This window comes from Tyto alba, unplaced genomic scaffold, assembly GCF_018691265.1.
Source record: "Tyto alba isolate M040663 unplaced genomic scaffold, T.alba_DEE_v4.0 Super-Scaffold_32, whole genome shotgun sequence".
Taxonomy (NCBI): Eukaryota; Metazoa; Chordata; class Aves; order Strigiformes; family Tytonidae; genus Tyto; species Tyto alba.
In genome coordinates this window covers 6,046,644-6,073,089 of record NW_024881307.1, presented here as the reverse complement: position 1 = coordinate 6,073,089, position 26,446 = coordinate 6,046,644, and the positions used below count along the sequence as shown (strand labels likewise).

The following is a 26,446-nucleotide window of genomic DNA, read 5'->3' as shown; positions in this document are numbered from 1 at the left end:
TTAGCCAAGGGAAGGCAAGGGCGGCAGAGTTTTGCACCAGCTCAGAGCTCTTAGCTCAGTGGCAGCTGGAGAAATGTGGAGTGCTGATTCCCCCTAGTGTGGTGAATGCAGAGATGGGCCAAGGACTTCTACAACCTCAGCCCTTCTCTGCTTGAGCCTGTGGGGCAACTTGCCCACTTACTGTTATTTCTGGGGAAGGTGAAATTGCTTCTTTTTCACTTCAGTGGTCAGCATTTACAGGGGTGTGTTCTCTGCTCCTTCGGCACTTGCCGCAGCAGGACACTGTGTGACTTAGTACCTGCTTGCTGGTGTTAAATCCAGCTGTGGGCCAAGGTGGGCTCTGAACAGAGCAGGAGTGGATTGCAGGGTGTTTGCGTGCCTTGCTGCTGGCAGCCCTGTGTAGCCTATTTCCACTGTTACTTCCAGTACAGGGCTGCTGGGAGGGGACAGGAGCTTGCTCTGGGAGCATTGGGTCATATCCCAGCGAGCTTGAACCTGCTGATTTCGTAGCCAGTAGGGTCTGGTGTGCCTGGAGACACCTTGGACTTTCCCTGGTTCTTGTGGTATTCCCAGGCCACTTTGTCAAAGCAGCATGGTGCACAGCAGTACCAAACCATCACCTCAGCTCTGTGAGATGACACAGGAGCCAGTGTTCAGGAGCAGAGGTCAGAGGGGGGTTTTGAGCTGCTGCGTGCAGGAGGGCCAGTGCTGTGTCTTGGGAACTCTGGGAGTAGCAGATGGGTGACAGACATGAACTCTAAATTGGTCAGTATATGCTGGGCTCAACTCAACAGTCATTCCTGGATTTGTGTGTGCCCCAGTGGAGCTGGGCTTTGAGGGAAGGGGAGCAACCAGGGCACGTCCCTCAGGTGTGCTGCAACCTGCTGTGCCCTCCAAGAGTGGGAGGGAGATGGTGCCTCCCCGGGATAATGCCACCTGCCTGCCCGCAGGCTACCAGGGCCTCCAAGGGGTCTGAGAGGTTGGTTAGAAGTGCTGAGGGGCTCGGGGATGGCGGGGGGCTCCAGCAGAGCCGCAGCACAGCCCAGGCCCGGGGCTGGGGAGCCCGGCGGGCACCGCTTGCGGTGCAGCTTTCCCGGTCTCCACAAGTGGGTGCTGGCGGAGCACGCCTCGGCTCTGCGAGGTGTGCGGGGCACAGCCTCCTCCGGGTGCGCCGGGGTGGAGGGATGCAGGTGGTCCATGGGCGCAGTTACAGCTGCGCATCTTGCTCCCTGCAAGATCCCGCTGTCTCCCCAGCCTTGCTCGAAGAGAACTGTACTGCAGCGCGTTTGCCTTTCCAAGGAAAAATCCTTCTTCTTGATGCACTTAAATAACACCCTCAGAAAGCAGCTGCTGCAGGTGGAGACAGGAGAACTTCCTGGCACAGAGAGACGGTGCAGTTGGCCAGGAGCACTGGTATAAATCCTTGCTGCTAGGAAAAAAAAAAAAAAAAAAAAAAAGCAGTGGGGTTTTTTGTAATGTATTTCTGCAGGCTAGGTTGGATGAGGCTTTGTGCAACCTGATCTAGTGGAAGGTAACCCTGACCATGCGAGGGGGGTTGGAACTAGGTGATCTCTAAGGTCCACTCCAACACAGACCATTCTATGATTCGTGCTCTCAGGGCCTGTCCAAAGGCCATACTTCGTAAATCAAGTACTATCTGCAGACCTTATCTTCCTCCAAGAGGGGAATAAACATTGGCATCAGGAGTGAAGGAACACATGCATATGGTGAGTATGAGAGCAGATGGATCATTCCTTGATGGCCATGGGAAAAAAAAAAAAAAAAAAAAAAAAAAAGAGCAGTGTATCTGCTGGTATCTAGGACTGATCATCTCAGGACAGAGTTAAAGCAAACTTGCCTTTGCCTGGAGAAAGTGGTCTTATTTCCACAGCAGAAGGAGTGACGATGCTGTGATTCCTCCCCTGTTTTTTCTCTCTCTGGGTAGCAGAGGCAGGCGTATTCTCTCCTGCCTGCATGTCACATCACTGACACCAAGGGTACCCAGGTGAAGCTGTTTGGGGAGAAAAGCGTCTAGATACTAATTTTTTCCCCTGCTGTTCCGCTGACCCCGAAATAATAGTCGGGAAAAGCGGATCGCAGCAGCCGCAGAGCGGGACCGGCGGCGGCGCGGGCCGGGCCAGGAGAGGGCACTGCGGCCCCGCCCGTGGCCGGGCCGGCACCCCCGGCCGGAGGATGCCCGGGATCCCTGTCCGGCTGGGTGGAGGTGCCACCGGGGAGGACCTGCCTCCCACAGGCTGCTCGGCTCCGGAGCAAGGGAATAGCACCAGGAAGCAGAGAGGAGAGATCGGTGCCAAGTGAAACTCCAACCGGTGGACAAAAGATGCTCTGATGTAGGGGGAAGGAGGGCTCTCAGGGTCCCCAGCCTTTCCCGGGTCTTTCTCTTCTGCCCCAGAGGCGCTTCAAGCTGGCTGGAAGCCACCAGCAAATCTATGTTTGACGCAGTGAAGACACCGAAACACGTCAGTCTTCAAGATGGGGAAAACCCAGATGTCGGGGTCATGCCGAAAACACTAGAAAACAGACCAGCAGCTGCCCAGGAATGTCCCGGGGATCATAGCCTGAATGGCTGGGGTTCTGCCACAGGCTGGGGATCGGTGGCAGGAGTCCAGCTCCTCCAGCAGCTTGAAATAAGCTGCCTGTGCAAACCACCCCATGTCACCTTTCTGCTTCCTGGAGCAGTGCTAAATACAATCCACAGAAATCTCCCCTTGCACCCTGTCCTGCAAATGTTAGTCTGACTGGGGAACTTCCCCTCTGCCCTTCTTTTCCCCTTCCATCTCTCCCCCCGCTTTCCTCCACTTTTTCCTTGTTAAGAGTTTCATTTAACACATCCACCCTTTCCTCCCAGCGTGTTGCCCTCTCTTGAGGATGTCCTCTCTGACCACACAAGCCAAGGGCAAGCACTCCAGCCCATAACATCGGACTGGGTTGGAGGTGAGGCTCCAGAGCCTGCCTGCCCGCCCACCCATCTCTTCAGAGAAACCTGTCTTTCCAGGGAGGGAGAGCAGTATGTGGGAAAGCCGAGAGCCCTGGAACGTGAATTAGCCAGGGAGAGATGAATGTGTGATAGCTTGTACCTGGCAGCTACCAATTGAGCATGTTAACACTTTCGGGGGGGGTTGAGCAGCGCTGGAGCTCAGGCGTTTAATGCAGGCATCCTGCCATCCCGGGCCGTGGTAGGGGTCATCCAGGCAGTGCACGGCAGGGACAGTGAGCAACCGCCGTGTGTGGGTCCGTCAGGGTGACTGTTGGTCCTCGTCATGGCACAGAGCGTAGGCTGAGGATCTGGCCTCTGGCAGCTTCCTACAGAAGCCAACATTAGGGGATTTTTTTTTTTTTCCCCTGGCTTCCCTGGAAGTCAGTTAAATACTGCAGCTTTAAACAACATGGAGGAGGAGGAAGAGGTTGTCTGCTACTTCTCTCTTCTTCTTGGGTGACTGGCGTACCACACAGAGCACAAGTCAGGAAAGGGGAGTCTCCATGTGCTGATCCTTACCCTGCCCTGTGTCTTTAGCCAAGGCAGGTTACCTTTCTGCTCTTAACTTTCCTTTTTTTGCTGATTGTTTTGTATGACATCACTGAGGTTCAGCCCAGACATAGGGGATGCAAAGACTCAACCACACAGGCTGCTCTCATGGCCCATGCTAAAGAGGCCCCAGGGTTTATCAGAGTGGCCAGAAGTGAAATGAAACGGTTGCTTACTGGAAGGACTGTTCCCCTAGCTTGGATGCCTTTCCTTCTGGGTGCTGGTGGCCACTGTGCAGCCTGGCTTGATTCCTTGGTCTCTTTTACCCATGCATCGCAAGGGGCAGAGCCAAAAGCCTATCCACGAGGGGAGAATTCAAGTCTGGGGCTGATGGCGGAGCCCCCACGGAGCCCCCTGCTTGCAGCCCAGCAGGCAGGTGCTGCGGGGTGTATCTGTGCAGCTGAGGGCGGGCAAACCACCTTCCTTCCTCCCTCCTTCCCACCCCACCCCACGCCCTGGTAGTGCTGCAGGGACTCATCCATTCCCGAGTTACTAATATGCAAATGGGTGCTTTTGCATGGGCCGGGCGCCAGGCTGCTGGGTGTCAGGGCACCCGAGGGAGCCGGAGGTGGGGCGAGGCGTGGCGCAGCGCCGCATGCTCACCTGGCCCTGCATGGCAACAGGCAATGGAGCTCTAGGTCCCTTCGGGAGCGGACCCACGCCCGGTTCGAGAAGCAGCGGGTGGCAGAGGAGGGAGGGCAAACTGGCAGCCCCTGGCAACCTGGGGCTGACGGCAGGAGGCTGGGCGCACCGCGGATTTCCCTCCACCAGCAGGATGGTGAACCTGGAGTCTGTGCACGCAGGTAAAGAGCACTTGAGGAAGGATCGGGCTGAAGCTCACCATGTAGCTGAGATCATGGACTTGGGCAGGAAATGGGATTGCTCTGATTCCTGTGACCTTTCCTCCCTCCTTTCCCTCCTCTCTTCTCCCGCTGGAGTCGGCTGTCACAGCCAGCGCCTGGTTAAGTGCCCACATTGCTACTTGGGGATGGATGCTGCTCTGATCCTGTTTAGGGGGCTGCCAAGCCATGCCCACAACGTGGGCGCACCGCTCACGCTGCCAGCCCTAGCGTGGGTCGGTGAGCAGAGTGCAGAGGTCTCTTGAGTACCCAGAAAATGGGCACTTAGTGCCTGACCTGTGGGTCCAGTCTTTGGGATAAATCTGGAAGGAGTGAGAGGTGAATAAATTCACAGAGGGATGGGGCAAGGGTGGAGAGGGGTATATGTGTGTGAGAGTGAGATGGGGCATGGGTTGGAAGGGGAAAAGTTAATGACAAAGAAAGAAAAGGAGGGAGAAATTAATGAGGAAGAAGCTGCAGGAGGCTGGGTTGAGTGAGGAATGAATGAACAGGGATAGTCAGAAAGAGAGAGACTCCTTCCAGGGGGTCTGATCCAGAGGTACAGCTTAGGTAGTCTCACATCTTCTCTGAGTAGACCTCCGCTCTGCAATTAGCTGGGGAACAAGAGCAATCACTGCCAAATTCCTTGGAGCTGTGCTCAGTGCTTGCTCGCCCCGACAGAGTTTAGCTTCTGCCCTCAGCTCAAGCCCCCATGCCTGAAGGGAAGAACGGTGTCCCTGGGCATGGTGGAGGGTGATGCTGGGGTAGGAGCAGACCGGCGGCAGCAGTGAAGGCCAAATCCTGACAGCCCCTTCTGTGGCAGGGGCAGGCAGCAGGGTGCTGAGGGTACGGGAGCCATGTGCCCTGCTAGTGACCTGTGTCCAGTGCTTTGTGCAGCACAAAACTGTGTATGTTGTCTCCAGGTTTGGAGGGGAGGGGGCAGATACATCCATCAGTTGCCTTTGCATACCTATTGGCACACTGCAGCGAAGCTCAGGCTTTCGGTGGTCCTGCTGGGCAGGGGAGACCTAGGGGTCCGTGCTCAGTGCTTATAGCCCTTCAGCAGGCCCCCCCTGAGTGTGGGCTCACAGGCAGGCCTGCAGGGCAAGGCAGATGCTGAGGCAGTGCCATCACCCAACACAGGGTCAGCCTTCAGCCTGCTGGCAGAGATGGCCAAAGCCCCCGCTCTGTGGCTGTGTTACAGCCTCCCCATGGCTCTGGGGAGCCAGCAGCCCCTCCACGGACAGTCTGCACCCCCTGAGTTCCAGCCACGGTGGGGGGAAGCTGGGGAGCTCCCAGCACTGCACAGCCGGTCGTGAGGAGAGGCTGCAGGAGGCGGGAGGCTCGTGGTCTTGGCTCAGCGTGTGAGCCCGACTAGTCTGAGCACCTGCAATGGGTGTGCTTGTGTGTGGTGTCTCTCGGGGACACATCCCCCGCAGGCTCCTATCCACCCATCTGCTTTGCTTGTGGGCGACTCTTTCTTCATGAGAAGATTCCCAAAATCGATACTGTGCCCTCTGTCAAAGCCAGCGGCATCCGTCCCAGGGAGGATTTGTCCAGGAGCTGCACAGATTTGGGTGCATGCTGACCTTCCGTTCTCTCAAATCTGTCAGAAGGGCCCAAGCTTTAAGCAACCTTTTTGCAGGGAGGGAGACCAGCTTGGGTCCAACCACTTTCACATGTCAGAACCAAACGCTGCTGAGAGGGTGTTTCCTCACCATTGTGCAAAGACAGTTCGGCGTGTTCAGTCTTGGGGTCCCCAGTCAGCAACACCTTTGCAGAGGTGTGCTCTGTTTCTTCCCTGGCCATGCAGAGAAGACGGAGCGTGCAAGGTGAAGGTGGGCTGCTTGGGCTCCGCACGCCCTCCTCCCTGCCGAGAGGGTTTCTCTGCAGCAGCGTGTTCCCGAGCATGTACCGCCGCCTCCTCCCCAGGCATTTGGAGAGTTCACCTTCCTGCAGCCCCCAGAAGGGCTTGGGTACCTAAAGTGCAGAAAATTCAACAGGCTTCACGTAATGGTCTTGGCCAAACTGAGGCCACCACCAGCTTTTGCTTTTCCTTTTAAAGTCATCAGGCTGGTTCACCCTGGTGCCCGTGTCTGAACAACTGCTAGGAATAAGGGCTTGGGAAAGCTTTATTTGCTGACAGCACTTGTTTCAGCAAAAATATAGATGCAGATATATCCCCAGAGAAGTGTCTGCACTGGTATAGCTTCTTTGGTCTGGGTGAACAAACCAGACTACCCCTACTCCAGGTATGTTTGCTAGCTGAGGTATAGCAGCACATTTTTAATATGGCCCAGGCCACAGTGGCGGCTCCTAATAGGTCTGTGGTTAGGAGTTAGGCAGTCCTAAGTTGCATTATTTTTCCCAGAGATATTTTTTACTAGCCTGCTTATTCTCTGTATATTGCCGACCTGGCAAAGCTGTATGGAAGGAGACTGCATTTAGTTGGACTCAGAGTCTCACAGCCTGTCTTGTCTTGAGATATTTTTTCAGATGGAGGGGAATTCAAATCCAGATGCATCACTCTTTCTGCATTGGGTGTCAATAAAAAGGTGTTGCCTTTATCTTGGCTACACTTATATCATATTAGAAGGTAATTCTGTATGTCTGCTCCTTGTTCTTAAGGATCCCTTGGAGCATAACTGGTGCTGAACTGCTGTCCATAGGTATATAAAAGCTAGCCAGCCCCAAACCAGTAGGCTTTAATCAAAGGGGTTTTCTTTTTCTTCTTTTTCTTTTTTTTTTTCTCCCACAAGATACTGAAACTGTAATAACACATGTACATTTATGATGGGAATTTGAATCTTTGTGAGAATAAAATTCTTCTGCTGCATGTATGAGAATCACAGGGAAATATCTTCTTATCTCCTGACTCCAGGAGGAGGGAATTTAGCTGATGGATAGCATGTGATATGTAATCAAGTCAGAGCTGCGATTCCTCCTTTTCTCCCCACCCACCCCAGGTTATAAATGTCAGAGGGGCTGTAGGGCTCACTCCTGTGAGACAGCGAGAGCTTTTCATGGTTTGCTTCTGTGGCTTCCCATTTTCAGCCCTGTCTGAACCGCTCTGTCTCTTTCTCTGTGCCAATAAGGAGCACCTTAGTCTCAAGGGATTAGATAATTTTCTTTCACTAAGGTGTTTATTTGTGTGCTCACAATGAAACCTGCATTACCTTTTTTTGCAAACTTGCAAACTTTCTCACTAAAGCAAACACTAAACTTCTGCACAGTTTATGGTTTTTCTTATTCTATTTTGTGAGAACTTGGCTTTTTTTTTTTTTAAGGTACTTTTTGGCAGCAAGCAAAACTTTGTGCTTTGTAGATTGCCTAAGTTAGGGTCCCTTGGCAGTATTACAAGACAAGAAGATGTTTATAGCTGATGATAATTGCTCTTCCTGCAGTAGAAATGCTTAGAAGCCCCACTAAATGTTCATGTCTTAATTACAGCGGGTTTATTTGAAGGAGGAAAAAAAAAATTCCACAACTTTCTTCTTTCTCATTTTCCCCCTCACATATTAGGATACTTCATTTCTTTAAGTTGAATTAAGTATGTCGATGTTTCTATGCTCCATCTCTGGTACAAAATATTGCCATTTTTTCTTCCTTTATTCATTTGCTGAAGAAAAATCTTCAAACTTTGACCTAAACAAAGCTATTCGATTTTGACCAAAAAGCAGATAATTTGTCATCTACACACTGGAAGTTTGAATAGGGGAAAAGGAAACCTGAACAAACAGAAAGGCCTGCCTGCTTTAGTGTGAGTAATAGAGGGAAATAGGTATAAAAACCTATAGAGTTTCTTCTCACGCTTTTGGCTGTTTGGAAATAATACAAGGCATATATAGGAAAGAGGAAAAGGTTTGCATGATGCTTCTAAGAAGGCTTTCACCTGTCTTTTCTACCCCAGCAAAACCACAGCAAACACTGGCCCAGCTTCCACTCTGTTGTTATTACCAGATGCAAATTGGATGACTTCTGTGGCCAGGATTGGCTGCAAGAAGCACATGCAAATCAGTTGGTTCTTTATAAAAAATTATCTTTTTTCCCGAACTAGCCTGGAAAGAGTTAAAATTCCCATGCAAAAGGTAGAAGAGCTGAGGGGGTGTCCATCTGAATTTGAATAGATATTCTTCCTTCTCTCACTGGTGTGTACTTTGCCTCTTTTAAGGAGGAGATGAGCAATCCAGTGCAAAGTTGACTTTTCTCACCTTTTCTTTCAGCTGTTCCTGAAGGAGAACGAGGCCCCGGGTGTGGTGGCAGCCATCACTTCAAGGGTAAATGACAAATTTATTGGCATGGATAAGTATGGGGGGAAATATGCAGGAGCTTGATGGCGAAGCACTCATCTTGCTCCTGGGTTGGGAGCAGTGCTTTGGAGCAAGGCAGCTTCTTCATGGTTTGTGAGAGGTGTGAGCATGTGCACGTGTGAAAGAGCAGGGGAAACAGTTTGCAAATAGGGACCAAACGTATCGAAAGAAACAAGCTGAGTTAGCAAGGGAGCGAGAGGATATTTTGCTTCCCTCTCTGAGAGCATCTTGCTCTGCGTCTGCCTTTCTGAGGCTGGTCCTCCCTGCGTGAGCTTTGTACAGTACCAAGCACTGGCCTGGCTAAACCGTCTTGAGGGACAAGTAAGGGGTGGGGGGGAGGAGGGGAAGGCTAGGAGAGCCCCCCTGCCTCTACAGGTGTGGTGGAGGATGGTGTCAAACTGAGAGGCAAGCCAGCTGGTTTGGGAAGGCAGCAGAAAGCTCGGAGAGAGGCTGGGAGGGCTCCCTGTGGCTAAACAACCCCTCATCCTTTGTGGAGGAGAGGAGTGATGGGAAAGGTGAGAGCAGCAAATTGGGGAGGGGGAAGGAATGAGGGGGATGCAAAGAGCAACAGGAGGGAAAGTGCATCCTCGGAGCTGATGAATATTCTAGTGACTGTATGTTGAGGAATCAGAAATTTGAAAGTCTGATGGTTTATTATAATTACACATTCATTTGTGCTGTTTAGTGGAAGCCACATGTGCCTGTTGCCTGGGACTGTGACCTGTTATTAAAATCAGTTGTGCCTCCTTTTCCAGAGATCAAGATGAGCGGTGATGCGGCAGATTCCACAGATACTCGGCACGAACCTGACCAGGTGGAGCCAGGTAAGGAGGGTCCAGGATGTGGGGGGCAGGCAAGGGAGCTCAAGGAGGGAGGGGAAAGAAAAGAAAAGGGAGGCATGGGTGCTGGAAGTTTCTGTCCATGCTTTGCTTGACTCCTGTTGCTGCTACATTGTGCTCTTCCAACCAGCCTGGGAATTGACAAGAATGCGCTCTGGGCTAGGATTGCATTCGTATCTTGATCAGCATGCAAGATCCCTCTGCAACAGCAGTGAATCAGTGTGTGTCTCAGTAAAGTCCTCGGCAGTTTTAGCATGGAAATATGCTCACATCTTGCTGAAGGAATAATGCCATTGAAATACTCTTGGTCCGCTCAGTTTATCACAAACAGCTTGCTTTACACAGGGCTCATGTGAGGAATGTTTCCTTAGACAAAACTCCCTGGGAACTAAGCCTTTCTTGTCCACCTATATGTAGAAAAATGGGAGAGACTTTGGGAATAATCAAATCCAGCTAGGTAGTTCCTGGAAAAATTTATCACTCTTCATCTTGAAGCATGATTGGGTTTTTCCTCTCCACTACTCCCACCTGACAGCTGCTCCAATTCTCGCTGCTCTGTGGCTAGAAGCCCCAGTTTTCCTTGAATATGGAAAGCTGAAGAACACGGTGATCCTTTGAAGATGATGGTGCTGGTGTTAGCACTGATTTCTGTCAGGTTGTCTACCAACTTTCGCACTGCCACAAGGTGTGACATGCACCAGAAAAATCAGTTTTGTATTTCCTGGCATTGCTTCTAACTGCTGCTGCCTGCAGTGGGCTTTGAATGTGAGACCCTGAGCCTATAATTTCACAAGGGCTCATGGTCAGATTCCTTTTTAGGCAAATAAACAGCAATAAGAAATATTTTTAGCACCTACTAGGCATAACAAGATTATTAGAAACCGTGAGGCTTGTCTATAGACCTAGAAATAAACACCTTTTAAAACTAAAACTAGTAGAGACAATGTGGAAGAATCATTGTTCTTTGAGTAATAGAGAGCCCTAAGCTTGGGGAGGGACGACACACAGAACATGCAGAATGTGTAATAGCAGATTAAAATTTGTGGAATGACTTTACTGTTTCTTTTTTACCTCTGTCATTCAAGAGAACTTAGGTAAAAATAGATCTTGGTAAAGCCAGAGAATTCTAGGCGTATTTTAATGGGACTAAAACTACATCTTTATTTACACCTTACATTGAGGACTAGAAATCCTTTGTGCTCTTAAGTATTAAGGTGGGTTGTTTGACATAATCTAAGGTAGAGATAAAATCTAGTTCTATTCATGCCCATGAACTCTGATTGACTTTGGTCAGATCAATTTCTGCTCAGGGCTTTCAGATGACCCCAAGTTGTTTTTTGAGATAAATGTTTCCAAACTGCCTAGCAACAAACATGTCCTCAAATTCTCAAGGTCTTTCAGAAAACCCTGGTAGCTGTTACAAGGCCTTAAACTGGGAATCACAGTCTCCTGAAATGTTTCGTGCATCTTGACACACAGAGTTGATGGATAGCATAGTTGAATCAAGATTAGGGAAGGCTGGATTATGATGAGAGTCCGTAGGTATTTGGTTTTGGTATTGGCTGTTAATAAATGTAATAGGAGACTCTGGCTGCTGATGTTGTAGTCAAAATAGTCAAAAGTGTTAAAGAGGAGAGAAGCTGGCACCACAGTTGATTGGGTAAAATATGCTTTTCAGCTTAAGCTTCCCAGACAGCCATTAGTGTTAGCTGTAGCACCTCTTTCTAGTGGTAATTGAGAAAAGAAAGCAGAGAAGTGAAGTCAATTTGTTTTAAAATAATAAAAATGTTTGCAGCAGCATTAGCTCTGCTCTAGGAGCCTTCAAATCAAGCAGGGAAATCAGAACAAGTAAATCTCCTTCATTTGCAAGAGTGACACTTCCCTGGGGACTGATAGAAGGAACCTGTTTAAATTATTCTTTTTTCTAATGCAGTCCCCTGTGACTGGCTGATGTGTTCAGGATCTTCAGAGATCACCACACCAGATTTAGCTGTGATGAGAGACATTAGAGCGGGTTAGGAGCTTCTTGTGGGGCTACAGCAAACAGCCCCAACCCCTCCTGTGGGGTGGTGGGTCCCTTGCAGGACTCTCAGAGAGGGTGGCCAGGGCAGGATCACATGCTATTCCCAGCTGTGGATGTTATATGTTGGGTGGAGTAACCTGGCACATCGAGCCCACGGAGGGTCTGCCTCAATGCTTTACCCAAAACCTCTGCATCTTTGTCAGGTTTTTTTTTTATTTCCTTCTTTCCGACCATTCTGTTTATAAACAACAAAGCCCTTTGTACTGAACTTCCCTGGAAGTTTTTATTTTCCCTTATACACATTCTTAGAGAAATATTTACTGCAACACCTTACAGTTTACTGTTTTGTTTACTAGCTTCATGTGGGAAAATCTGTTTTCCAATGACTCATTAATTGAAGACCCATTTCCTAATGAATTGGACCAATCCACACAGCTCCCCAGAATTCTTGTTACCCCCAGAGGAGAGGGCAGTTACCAAACTAACAGTATTATAGCTTATAAAGAATCCAAATCCTTCTAGGTGCATATTTACAAAGGCCTTTCATCACCAGAAGATGTAGACTGGCTCCAAGAAGAGTTAAAAAAAACAACAGAAAAAAAAACACTGGAGGGAGTTGGGTGCCAAAATGCTTTTGTAAACCAAGCCCTTGATCTAAAGCTGATGCTTAAAGATCTGATGGGAAGTGTCAGTAGCAGAAGCATAATCTCATCCTTTCATATCTCCGCCAGTTCTAGGCTTTGAGGGGGGAAAAAAGGGTAATTTGGGGCATTGTTTTACTTTGAAAGTGTTTAAAATAATCATAGGGCTGTTTCTGAGAAAATTGTTCATCTTCCATACGAGGTTAGGAAAACTAAGCTGTTTTTCATTCATACTAGTTTCATAGAAAACTATTCAAAGCTTTTTAGTAAAATATTCTCCAAAAGCTGAAGTTTGCTTGATTCCACTCTTCCATGTCTACTGGTTGTAAGGAAACTTTTCCATTCTACAAAAAAATCTATGATTATTAAAAAAAAAAAAAAAATTTCTAAGGAATATCACTTACCCTGCCCAGCCCTGTGAATTTTAAGCCTTCCTTTACTTCAACTCTGCCTTTTTTTATCACAGTATGTGTGTGAGGGGGAAGGGGAAGAACAGGCAGGAGTTTCTCCCCCAAGGGCTGTGGGTTAGACTGACTTCTCCCATTGCCCAGGAGCTGCGTAGGTCAGTCCCATCTCTCCAGTCTGAGGGTCCTCTTTACCCTTTCCTGTGTGATGCCAGCGTGGTTTAATGCTTGGCGTGCAGCGGCTGTGGCTGGGCTCACAGGCAGTCCCGCTGACTCCATGGGGGGTAATGACAGGCGTGAGTTTTATGCTTGGCTGTATGCTCTTTTCATCTTTTTAAACTGATGAAAGCCATGCCAGCAAGTTCTGGGCTGATTTTTTTTTTTTTTTTTTTTTTTTTTTTTATGGGAACTGTGGGGGCTTGGCACTGCAGAGTGTCGCCCCTGGTCTTCAAGCCGAGAGGCAGAGATCTCCCCCTTCTTGTGGTTTATCTAAGCCCTCTGTATCTGATGCAACAAAATGCTGAGGTGGGACTTGCCTCTGTCTGTCTGTTTGTTTGTGTCAGACACTTGTTCCTCGTTTATCTGCTTGATCAAAACAGGTTACACCAAGCAAAGCTACTTCCCTTTGATTTCATCTGTTGAGGCTATGGGGGGGAAGCCAAAGCTTTAACAAAAGGGCGATAGGGAAGCTCTTCAAACGCAACCATCGGTAACTGAATAGCTGCAGGCACTCCGAGCATCTTCCCTCCCCACCCTGTAACAGGGGGAACTGGCCGGCCTGCCAGGAGCCCAGGGCGGGGTGCACGATGGGCACCCCGGCACCCGGGGAAAGGAGATGGGGTGTGCATGTGTGGGTGCAATATAGGACAGCCCTACGGTGATATCGCAGCCTCAGGAGCAGCTGGTATCACTCCTGGGGACAGTGGTGGATGGGTGACCCAGCAGCTTCACCCACCTCTGTCGGGGTTGGGATCTGGAAGAGCAGCAGCCAGGTAGAAGAGTGCTGTTTCATGGGGAGGGCGCAAGGAGCCAGAAAACTGGGTTCTTGGATTGCTTCTGACTCTGGTGGCAATGCTAGCAGGGTTATCTAACCCTCACAGCTTGAGTAACCTGAGTGTATTAGGAATCAATAAAGCAGATACTTTCTTTCTGAGTGTAAGAAAGACAGTTTCCTTTAAATCTGAAGAAAATGAAAGTGGTAAGGAGCTATGATGCATCTGCTCCTAAGGTCCTGCAAAGTGTCCCTTTTGAGGAGACACTCCTGTGAATGTCATTCTTCTCCCCAGCATCCTCAACTTCAGCCAGCTTGTGCCCGTGGAAGGATGACAGCATGAGACACCTTCCTCTGCTGCTGCCACAAGACACCTAACGTCCCCTTGGCAGCAGAGGAGAGACAACAGGGGCAGCTCTGGAATTGGACACCAAATCTTCCAACTAGTCCCCCAGCTTCTGTGTATTTAATGCATTTTCCATTAAATCCATGTCAGGGCAGATGGAAAACCAGACACCTTGTCTCAGTCTGCCACACATGTCCTGTACAAACCTAATTAAGCCTATCTCTGTTCCTCAGCTCCAAAGCGAGGGTCCAGATCTCTTCTCCCAGCTTTTTGTTAGGCTGTAAGCTCTTTGATGCAGGTGCTGCTCTCCCCAGGGATGGTACAACTCCAGGCAGAAGGGAGTCATGATCTCTGCTGGGCTCTGGGAAGGCTGTTTATTGCATCCCAGTCACAGGTGTCAGGGTAGGGTCTCTTTTAAACTTGATGGCTTATGTTGGAATAGGGTATGGAGGCTCTGACCTCTGGGTCAGCTTCTAACTCGGGCAAAAAGAAATGCGTACAAGCCAGGGATGTCAGACTTGGCAGGAAAATGGCCTGTGTGAGGTGAGTTGGTGGGTGCTCAGGCTGTGCCGCTCGGTGCACGGGGGCACTCCGTGTGGCGCTCAGCAGGCAAGCTAAGGGCTGCACAGTCTGAGCTCTTTTCTTTTGCCTTTTGTTGTTACCTGCTCAGATCAGGTTAGAAACAGATTGCCAGGCCAAAGTCTTTTGAGGAAACCTGGCCTTCCCCAGCCCCCCTGCTGAGCCTTGTCCTTGGCTACGCCTTTGCTCTCCAAGGCTAGCTCTCCCTCGTGAAACTTTCCTCAAAGCCTCCAGGATTTCTCTTGTCTCTTCCCCCTGCAGCCATGCACAGCCCCAGGACAAGTCCCGAATAAATGAAAGCAGCAGCAGTCGAGCTGGAAACAGCTGGTTGCTATGGCAATTGGCCCTGCTCGAGATTTGCATAAGGCTGATGATTTTCATAGCACAGCCACATTTAAGGCAAGCAGGAGAAATTTCCATATTCCCAGCTCCGAGTCAGTTGGGGCGTGGGGGAGGCCAGGAGGGGGATATTTGAAATTCAAATGAAGGTGATTAGGGTTTGAGGTTGGGTTATTTTATTTTTTTTTCTTAAACATCCCATTATGGAAGAGGATAAAAAAGGATGGGGAGGGGAAAGGGGAACAAAAGGCTGGTTTGACTTGAATTAGAGGGGCAAAGGAAGAGCTGGTCTGATCTGCTGCTTGCCTCTGGTCTAAGAGAAGAGACTTGCCCTCTCCCAGCACCTGCAGGTGAAATGTTTTCCGTGGGAACAACTACTGCCCTCGGGTTTCCTTCTGGAAGCTGCCCGAGTCTCCCACACTCGCTGTCCTGCTTTCTCCCCCAGCTCCCTGCCCCACACGAAGGGTATATTGCACTCAGAGCTTCAGTGGGGCTAGAAGATGGGATTTCTTTGAGGTGTTGCTGACAAAGGAGAGACATTTTTATAATGCAAACGTTCCCACCCAAATGAAACACTTGAGTCTTCAGTGAAAGCTTCCCCTGAAGTCTGTAGCCGTCTGACTGAGTCAGCATAGATTCACTTTTCTTGCTAACCAGCCTTAACTTTCCCATGGAGATGCCCCGATGCTCTGCTTTGGTCCCTTTGTGTCTTTAGAGCAAGTGGTTAACGTGAAAACTGCAGCCTTATCCAGCTGCCTTCAAAACTCATCATCCTGTTAACACCTTCCCTTGATCCCTTTAAAAAGCACTTCTTAATATAAGCATTGGGAACAGCAAGCATCCCAACAGGGCACATAAGGATCCAGGGAACTGACTGGTGCTCCCCAGTGCCACTGGACATAGCTGGAGGGAGTCAAGGGTAGCCACTAAAATGGAGAGAAGGGGATTTAATTGAGCTCCTACCACCCAGGGCTTCTCCTGCTAGTTCTGGAGAAGTCACTGGTCTGACTGCTAGGAAGAGTAGTATCAAGGCTATGACTTGGTATTTGCTTGAGTCTCTAAAGCTAATCGAAATCCTGCAGACTGTGATGCTGAATATCTTTCTAGCTTAACAGAACCACACCCTTCTCAGTGAAGATGGGCATTTTGCTTCATTTACAGCATGTGGATCCAATATTGTTTATAGTTATAATAATTGTCGCCACTCTTTTCTTTACCCATTCTTGGGTAATCTTTTAACTTCACACCTTGTTTGAGCTGAGAGAGTTGACACTTATGAACAAGTTAATTTCTCAGCTTCTCAAAAATGTACATTGAAAGGCACTCCGCATCTGACCTGCTTTGTCAATCTCTAATGGCATTGTGCTTTATCAACTGGAGTGCTAAAATCTTCAGGATAGGTGAGATTAATCTTACTTTTAGATATTCAATACTTTGAGGCTGAAGTCTGACCTGCTCACCCCAGGCTCCTTGTGCAGTCAATGATGAAAATAGGTATCTCCAGAAGATGATTCATCTCTCTGCTGTCTATCTCGGGGGCGAGATGAATTGCCCTCTGGAAGCGCCTGCTTCCTCTCCGTGGCTGTAAAGGGAGCCTAGAGCAATTGGCTCAGAATTAGACACCTAAAAGTTAGACATCTAAGCCCAGGCAGCTGAATCCCCTGCCTGGTGTCTGCCTGGCACTGTTCCTCCATCACTGTTCAGCTGTTCTGAATTTCCCTCCCAAATGCACGCGGCAGAAAACTGATTCCCTGTGGGAATTCCCCAACACCTGTTAAAGATTGAAATCACCTTCTAACTCCCTGTCCCTCCTGTGCAGCTGAGATCAAACTGTGAGATGAATTCAGTGTGTAGTTGGGTGGGAAGGGGGATAAGGTCAGCCCTCCTGGTTACAGGCCTGGTTTTGGTGTTGGTTGAAAAGCCATGGGCGGCTGTCACTCCTCGTAGGTGACACCTGCATGTTTCTGCATGTGTTTGCTTTGCAAAGATGAATGCACACTGCAGTCTTGATTTTACTTTTCTCCCATTACAGCACTTTTATCCTCAAGTGCCGGACTGGCTCGGCAGCTTCCAGTGGGAATCGTGTTGGTTCTGATAGAGCTGCTTGTCTTTGGTTTTCAGAGCAAATGCCACGTTCCAGGCAGGGGGAAGAGCAGCGGGTGGGGGGAAGCCGTCCGGAACTGTTCTGCTGCTCCCATCCCCAGAGAAACCTCCCCAGGCAAACTCGCACCAGATCTGATGCCAGTGCTATGCAAAACAGCTGCCAGGTGAACCAAGGAGAGCAGCACGGTCCCTGTCTGCAGTGCTGCAGGGAGCCAGCTGAGCTTATCACTGCCTTTTTTCCCCTGTCCGGAACACCAATAAAAGGGAATTGAAGGCTTGTTGGGTGGGGAAGCTCCTGGGAACCATAGTGCAAGGGGCTCAAAGCAATCTTTCTCTATTTAAATCCCAGGGCTTCCCCAGTTTGATGCAATTTAAGGAGGGGGAGGACTGCGTCTAGCAGACACTGGAGACTTTGGATCCCATTGTGTCTGGCTGGTGTAGCAAGAGGCAAGTTGGCTGGTGTGAAGCTCCATTAAAATTAGTGGAGTTCTGGCAGTTTACAGCAGCCGAGAATCTGCTGCCACTTACACTTTTCTTTCTTTTTATCTCCTGGAGCTAGAAAAGATTAAATCTTAAGTGCAGATCCTTGTTGTTTGAAGAGCCCGTTCCTCTAAGGAGAGAAATGACTACTTTAGCATGTGTCCTGATGTTGATAGAAACTGGGAGGAAACTGAGTCTATTTTTAAAATATCTGTAGGAAAGTTACTGATTTAACTGAAAGAGGAGAGCTGTTATCCCTATCACACCCAAACCTTGGCTTTCAGCTGGAATAATTTTAATTTTACTAGAACACTGAAATAGAAAACGATCAGATTTGTTTGCAATTAAATCTGTGCACAAACACTCACTTGTCCTGCTGAAATGCTGAAGAGATTTGTGTATCCAGCTCCCATTTACATAACCACTGCGAGTAGAAATCACCTCGCCCAGTTTTAAATATCTCACTATTGGACATCTAAGTCTGAACTAGTTGCCCCTGGGTCCCTTTGTAGTCAATAAAGAGAAATAGTCATCTCCAGAGGGCCATTCATCTCAACTTGAGATAGGCGTCTAAGATAGGTCAGATGAATGGCCTCTGGAGGTGCCTATTTCTCCTCGCTGTCTACCAAGACAGCCTGGGGCAGTTATCTCAGACTTAGACGCCCAAGCTACGATTCAGTTAATGTCAGTCTTCACACATATTTGCAGTATACTCCACTGTCCCAAAATACCTGGCTGAGATGCTCCCAAACACCTCTGTTGATCTGCAGTGGGACGTGCAAGAGAACAGAGAGTAGGACTTGGAGGAAGCTGTGTCTGGCCTTGAAGGAGAGGAAGTGAAAAAGAAAGGTAGAAATCTGTCAGCTGCACGTGCTTTGGAAGGGAGGAAAAAGTAAGAGATGGGAAGCTTGGAAGAGGAGGAAAGAATATGCTGGAGAACTTGGACCTGGTGGTAACAGTATGGAGCGATACCCCATTCCAGCTGTGCATCTCAAGTGCCAAGTTTTGGGGTGTATGATAGTGACTCAGAGCCATCATCACTGGGACGCAGGGATTTCCCTCAAGGTCTTTGAATCTGGCCTCATCAACATGCTGCATTTGAACGTGAGCAAAACTCTTGTATCCAAGAAACCAGAAGATTGTCTTTTCCTTCCTGTTCTATTTTAGCAACTGGGAACTTAATTTCCTCCTTCTCTCCTCCTTGTCTTTCTTCCCTTTAGCTACTGCCTTTAGATTGCATCAACCCCCCATGGGTTTCAAAGGTAGAAACTGCAGGCCTTGAAGATCCTCACACAGTCCCGCTCAGGTGTGTGGATACTGATTGCGATCATCTATTAACACTATCAACATTCCCATCGTTATATGTGCAGTTGTTGGCTCTTGGGGCGTAGGGCTGGAACGGAATGAATGAACAAATTCCTCAGGCGGGAGCAGCTGGAGAGAGGTGGTCAGGGAGCAGATAGTTACAGCGAGAGGCACGGGAGCATGGAAGCGCGTGGCGAGTTGGAGGTTGTAGTAGAGTAAGGAATTACATGGAAGAAGATAAAGACCTGAGATCAGGAAGAGAAAAAACTTTAAGCAGGTCGGGAGGAAGACGGGAAGCGAGGGCAGGCTCTAGCACAGCAGAAATGCAGACAGGCTGGGGGAGAAGGGGCAGAGCTGGATCTAAGTTGAGTTGCAAGTGGCAAGAAGACAGAGGAGATTTCAGAGCGCGGGAGGGCAACAGCTTGTTCTGCCGTGAAATATTGTTCTGGTATTGTTTGATAGCGAAGACCTACAGCTCAGCCTAACAAGAACAACAAAGGCAGCTCAGTTTTCACAGTCAATGCTGTTAACATGTTGCAGATTAAATCTCCAGAGCTGTTTCTAGATAGCAGAGAACAGGGTGCCGTGAAATTATCATTGACTCTAAAATATTTTGCCATCTATGAATAATTGTACCAAGCACGCTCCCCTGAGGATCTCAAAGAACCATGCTGATTCACCTGGGAATATTATGTGTATGGTGCAAGCTGAAAAACTGCGTGCTAGAGTAGGGCAGAGCCTTGCTCAGTTGAAGAAAGCAAGTTAATGGGAGAGTTGGATTTGCACTCCTGCCTGCACAGCCTCTCTTAACTGCTTTCCAATTTTTGCAAGAGAGACATTAACCACTGAAAAACATGATGTGTTGAAGCTTGATCAGATCACAGGGCATGGGCTATGCTTTATGGGGAACGTTATACTCGAAAAAACAGGAGCAGGAGACCCTGGGGGCTTCTGCCGGCGGGATGTGAACAATTTAAGACTGTTTATCACAAACTCAGTTGGACTGGAAGAGAACGACTCAGGGAATGGGTTGCAAAGGGAAGGGAAGGGGTTTCTTGGGGTTGCCTTTGCAACTAAAGAGGCTTCGTGGAATCCCTTAAAGCATTCATATCTGTGGAGCGTACAACCTTTCCTCTGTGATGTTCTTGATGAATTTGGCAGGTGTGATGGGGGGGGAATGTTTATCATCAAAGGGGAATGAGTGAGGGCCTGTGCGGTACCTTCAGGCTGAAACCTGTCTGATTTTTCCCCCTATGCCTGCCAATCTCTTTTGGAATCAAGGAGACGCCTCTTGAGCACAACCCCACAGCACCCTCTGTTCCTTTAAATATCCTGTAATTACTCAGTGCCACACGGGTTCCTGAAGGTCCCTGGTTAACAGCCTCGGCCACCTGTTTGTTAGCCTCTCCCACAGTTAGTTCCTGCTTTGTGTACAGTGCCTTGGTCCTGGATTTCCCTGGAGATTTGCAACATCCTCCAGCTCAGCTCTGCTGGAATCTCCCTTGCAGTCAGTGAGCTTTCCCCAACCCTTGCTGCTTGGCCAGGTATCTCCCAGGCAGAAGCACTTCCATTATACTTCAGCAAAGGCTGATACCACCAAATGTTGTAAAAGATGCCTTTGTACTTCCATTGCTGCATTCGCATTGACTCCACCTTCCTCCTCCTCTCCTTGCTCTTACAGTAAACTGAGCTGGGCTAGCAGCATGTCTATGGTTATGTGTGTTCTAAGTTCTGGAAAGTTTACATCAGTGCTGACTGTCATTAATACTGAGATATTTTTATGTTTGTTTCTTTGTAGGAAATGAACAGAATGGGCTGGACTTCAACAGGCAGGTAAGACACTCCCTGGGTTACCAGGTATTCTCCTGCTTTCTTGACTTACTGTTTTTTAATTGCTCATCTTGCTGAGTCCCAGGCAGCTACTGCTAAGAGATAAAAACTGTTAGGTCAGAAGCTACTATTAAACAGACCACATAAGTTCTTCCCAATTCCCCTTGTGGGATAGAATGACAGATTAAACTTCTGGTTTCCAGGCCTTCCTATTTCATAGAAGTTCAGTTAATTACAGAGTTTCTTTAAATCAACATTTGCTTGAGGCTTTTTAATTTTTCCCATTGTCATTTAGAAACAAAAGGGACCTTGGTTACACTGGCAAACGTGCAAATCCCGCCTCAAAGCCCCATGCATTTCTACTGCTTGTGACACTGGCACTGAAAGCACTGTGGTATGCAAGTCTAAGAGCATGGGGCTGACTCACAGGAGTATCAGCAAGGACTGAAGATGAAGTGGTTTGAGGTCTTGAAGTTCGTAGGTCAAGACCAGGCCTGCCTACAACGGCAGATTCCTCTTTGCAAGACAGTGGGGAAAGGGACAGCAGGTAAAAGCAAGTGCTTCTTGAAGGGCAAACAAGCCCGAATTGCAAACAAACGTGTGAAGGACCGTTGTTTTTGCTGTGTTTGCTGTTATCCTCCTGCTTCATATAGCTAAAAGTAACCCTTGTCTCACTGAGTGCCTGGAGATTTTCATATATGGCTCTAAGAAATCCCTGAATGTCACATCAGAATTGCAAGGGGAGGAAGGTAACAGCCCTCTGGAGCATATAGATCTTGAATCTGTGCAGACACATGAGAAAACACTCTCTGAGTCCAGAGCTAAGGAATCCTGTGGCCATCACTGGAGCTGGACTCAGACCTCATAAAGAAAAAGAGGAGGTCTAGAGAGCTAACTCACTGATGTGCTGCAGGACTCCCGGGGTTGGCCAGGGAGCTGGAGCGAGGAAAGCAAAAGGAGCTGTAACTCCACGGGCAGTCGCTAGCATTTGAAGCATATGCTGGCACTCTTAACAGTACAGCAACCTGCCTGCTTCCAGCTGTTCATTTCCTGAGTTCAAGGGTTGCAATCCCTTGCAAAGGCTTCCTGCTAGCAGCAGGTGGGCAGCTGAAGCTTCTCGCTGTGACTCTTCTGTCCTTCAGGCTTGCCTTGGTGACTCGTGTCTGACAGATGTCAGCAAGCTGCTGTTTGTTTGTTTGGTTTGGCTGCTCTAGTTTTGGGTGGGTCGTAACTTCCTATCAAAGGTGTCTTAACACGTTCAGCCATCTTCCAGGTTTTTGGAATACCCAGCTGAAAACAAAAAGTCTTATGTCTCCAGCTCTGTGGATTGCAGAGCCCAAAGCACAGGGTTTCTACACGCCAAAAGATGAATCCAATCTGCTTATAACTGGTGATAAAAGGAAATTCCCTCAAGATAGAAATAAGCTATGAAAGTACAAGATCATTATGTGTTGCAAACTTTTCCTATGGCAACACCACAAAGATGTTAGAACTGGAAGGTAGGCTGAGGTTAATCAAGGAAACGTTATTGACTGTGGTGAAGTGGTGCTGATTTACACCCACTGATGATTTGACCCATTATTTTTAAGGTCCTGGTCCTCTGCATGCCACTGAATGAGTGAATGCTGGTAAAGTTGAGGGGGCAGACAGCCACACAGTCAGTGGGATGTGGACCAGAACCTGCTTATTAGAAGTGTCCTCCGCCTGAAAAGAGATTATGGATTTGTGACAGCCTTTTGTAGTATTCACTTCCCACCTTTTTTTTTTTTTTTTTCCTTCCACCAAAGGGGTACTGCAAAATCCCTTTCATTTGTGCCAGCACATCTGAGTAGCAGACATGACTGCTACTTATCCAGGTTTAAAAAGCAAAAACCTGTGAACAAACTCATATTAACATGGGGGTTGTTTTAATCCAGTCTGATCCTCCAGAACATAGGTAGTGTTGACAGAAGGGACTTTGCAGTGATGTCAGTCCCTGTGAGTGGACATAGGGGTGTGCAAATGGCTCTTTGTCTCCCTCTCTTGGCCCTCTCAAGTCTATGTGTAGACTTGAGCCATTATTGTTGTTATTTTAAAAGAGCATGAGCCCAAACGCACATTGGTTATACACACACGTTTCAGGTTGACCTCAGCTATTGGTGAATAAATCTTCAATTCAGCAAATAGATTGCAAATGAAGAGAAAAAGGAAGAAGGGAGATATGGAAATATCAAAATGTTTTCATATAAAATCAGGTGCTGAGTTCTTTCATTAGGGGTGGAGGTTGGTGGGTTTTTTAATTTTGGTTTGGGGTTTGAGGTTGGTTTTGGGTGGCTTTCTTTTTTTGTTACCTTGCAATTCAAGTTTTCAAACTGAAGCCAGAGAAGTATGGTTTGAAACCCAACTGCAAACTGAATGCAAGAGCTGCTGAGCTCTCTTTGACTTTATTTGGAGTGCTGGGCGCTAATCACTTTGAAGATCATAAATCTCACATCATTTAAGCCTCTCCCCCAGTCTTTGTAGATGGCCTACATTTCAGGTCTGTTTCCCTCCCATGTTACGCTCCAGGCGGGAAAAGAAGGGTGGAGTGACCTGGTTAGACCCCTTACCTGCCTACCAATTCCCTGCTGTGGCTGTTCTCACCCTGAAAATGGGGAGGAGGGAAACTCTTGCGGAGTTTGAGGTTTTCTCGCAGTTTGTGGGTCAGCCCTGCGCTTTATGAGAAATCTGCCTTCTGATCCCTCAACCTATTTGGCAAACATTTCTTCCCCCCTCCCCTCTTCAAACTCTCCTCCCACCTGGATGCAACAGTAATTTGTATGTGAATGAGAGGGAAAAGGGTGTGTATGGAAAAAGAAGCATCTTCTGCCTTGCCTATCTGGTTTGGCTTTTTATTTAGTGAGTCTAATGCTGGTTGTTTCCTGTTTATATCAAGGGAAATGCAAAGACACAGTAATAAACTTTCACCTTCAGTGCTGGCAACCTGGATAGGGACATCTGCTTCTTGATGGTTTGGGATCACATCCAGAGTACGTCAGGGACAGAACTGAGTAACGCGGCAAATGTGGCTTCACTCTTGACATGAAAGGGCACTAAGTGGGACCAGGAAAATGTCTGACTGCAAGTGTTGAAATCAGAACTTTTCCCCTCCATAATGTGGTGATCCTTACCAGGTGATGCTGCTGTGGTCTTACCAGGTCTGTTTGGTTTATTTCCCTGTTGGTATAAGCATCACTTAGCCTTTAAGGAAATACTGCATTGTTTGTTTTTGTAGATGACTCTGAAGAGAGCTGTTCTAGAGTGCCAGATAATTCATCCTGTGTCTGGACTTAATCCCTGAGATAATATTGTTTTCTGGAATACAAGCACATAGCTAGAGCTGATGGTCTGGGGAGAGAACAGAGCTTGTGTGCATGGTGTGAATGCTGTAGCCCAGCACGTAGTGCTGCAATTGATCCACAGCAGAAGGAGGGAAGTATACAGATGCTGAATCACGGATTTCTTTTCCATCAGGAAAGTGATGTGTAGGACTGTGTCATCTGTTGGTTTTTGTAGCAATGCAGTTTCTGAGTGCCAGGGAGGAATGAAGGCTCCCATCTCTCCTTCCAGAGGAGAGAATGAGAGGTCCCCTCCAAGCCCCTTCATGCTCTTGAGCATTGAGCTGCACTCCAGTGCTGGAAGAGAATAGTCTCATCTGAAATAAAGCTGAAAGGTTATGTGTTACCAGTGCAGGAAAGGCTTAGCAGGATCTGCATGTGCTCTGTATCCACATATGACATGCAGTTTCATTCCAGCAAAGGCTAACCCTTGCAGACAGGCTGTCATTTGTTTAATGGTAATGATGGGTTTGATATTTGTATCAATGTAAAGGTGATCCTGCCGTGAGACTTTACAATATTTAAGGCAGACAAGCAGGCACTAGTGTGCTTGAGCAGCCCAGGGCTCAGCACATCCTGAATTATCCTGTTGGTTCTTTACTCCTATTACTTTATTTTCTTTGGTTTACACTAATCAGGGGATGTAATAAGTATATATCTCTTTCCAATAGGCTTCTTAGAAATAGAATCTTGGGATGGATTTACCTGGGAAAAGGAGATAGCTTGGAGATGTATTGCTGGGGCAGGAGAGATCTTCAGAACACAAAGGGAAGCCTCCAGAACAAAATAAGGAAATAAGATATGCAATTGAAGTGGCTTTGAATTTCATATGCACATTAGCTAATCACTTACATTTGCACATCTGGTTGTATGCATTGCCATTTTGACTGTTGCACATGACTGTAAGGGACATGTTTCAAAATCCCTCTCTTCCAGTGGTCAGTCAGCATTAAATAATTGAGCTGCTGAAGACTCCCAGTCAGTAGGACCTGAGCAGACTTTTTTTTGGCCAAGTGAGTGTGTCTGCTAGTATATCACAAAAGAGCGGTGAGGGACGGTGTCTGCTGAAAAATTCCTCCCTTACAAAACCAAGTGAAGGGTCCTATGTGTTACTGCCCTGCTCTCTGCAAGACATGCCAAAGGGGTTCCCCTCCCTCAAGACCTCCTTATGTAACTCATCTCCCTGCCCTGTTCATATGACAGAGTTATTGTTCAAGGGAACTTTAATTTTTGAGGTTTATGTGGGGTTTTCAACAGATGTTTTGAGGTAATAGGGTTGTCTCAGGTCTTCACAGCAGATGTCCTGTAGACACGCGATATGAAAAATTAAAGTGGCCAAACAGCATCTGAGATCTAAAATCACTGGTGACTCTTTTTCAGTGTCATTTGGTACTTTCCACCCACATGTCTGAAGGCACTTAGCTAATGAATTTAGCATCCCAGTGCCTCTGGAAGGTAGGGAGGTGTTTAACCTTGTCTTACAGCTGAGGTAGACAGAGACTGACTACCTGACTTTACCCAAAGGTGCTGAGCACCATGATTGCAGTTGAAATCAGTGGATGCTTTATAGGACAGTTGCCTGTGGACATTGAGGTGTATTGTAATCCAAGGACCTGTTCCCTGGAAGAGCTGGGATACGGACTCCGATTCTCTGATTCATAGTCTTGTGCTCAACCACAGACAAGTTCTTCCTCCCCTCCATCCTTTTGAAGGTAGAAAGAAGGGCCTAACTTGCTAGGTAGTTTGTTATTAATATCTGGGATGCAAAACTCCCTGCAGAATTAATTTTGCTCAATCAGAGCTTCCCTTCCCCCCAGGGATCTCTCTCACAGTTTTTCATTCCATTTTGTGTTCCCACCTCCCCCTAATCTCATGTGTTCCCTATATGTCATTTCTGTTCCTGCTTGGCTTTTCCCTGTGGGTAGTCAGGTTTCAGTCTGCCCTCCAGATTTCCATCCCAGTCCTGTTCTGCCCTCCTCTCAAGGGGAGGTTCACATCCTTCTTCCTTCTCCCCTCTGGGGATCAATTCAGATTTCACTCTCTTCTTTTCTGCATTGCCCCAGGGTATCAGCCTAAGTCTTGCATCTGCTTTTCATCTCTTGAGCCTTCACTAACTGGAAATCAGCCTGGCTGTCCATATCTGCCTTGACTGACACTGGATCTAAGCTGAACACTACCTTGGCCTTGCCCTTTTGAAGTTTCCTTGTTCTGTCCTTGGGATAGACTGATTGCATAAATTTGTATGTGTGCTGGTTCTTCACTGAAATGTAGCCCTTTGGGAAAGCATCAGAGAAAGCCCTGGCTTGAGGGAAAGTCCTCTGTTTCTATATATGGCACTGTTTTGCTTAGGACAGATATGTAAAGGAACCCCTTCTTCAAGATAGTTTTGTTCTGGCACCTTGCAGAGGCGCTCGGATGAGATTGCTGGGAATGAACTCCAAAACACGCCAGTGAGTCTCTGGGGAAGCTTATGAGGGAAAGGGGGAGGGAAACAGTAGGAAGGATTCGGTCTTT

General features: G+C 48.0%; 1 protein-coding gene across 1 annotated transcript in view; it reads left to right on the top strand.

The window, feature by feature from the left end:
- The first annotated feature begins 4,142 nt into the window (after nt 1–4,142).
- Nucleotides 4,143–26,446, top strand: part of POU2F3 (POU class 2 homeobox 3) — a 43,200-nt gene continuing 20,896 nt past the window's right edge. The window contains exons 1-4 of the mRNA XM_032998183.2: nt 4,143–4,350; nt 8,610–8,663; nt 9,452–9,520; nt 20,545–20,579. Coding sequence (XP_032854074.2) covers nt 4,143–4,350; nt 8,610–8,663; nt 9,452–9,520; nt 20,545–20,579 — 366 coding nt within the window. The remainder of the gene's footprint in view (nt 4,351–8,609; nt 8,664–9,451; nt 9,521–20,544; nt 20,580–26,446) is intronic.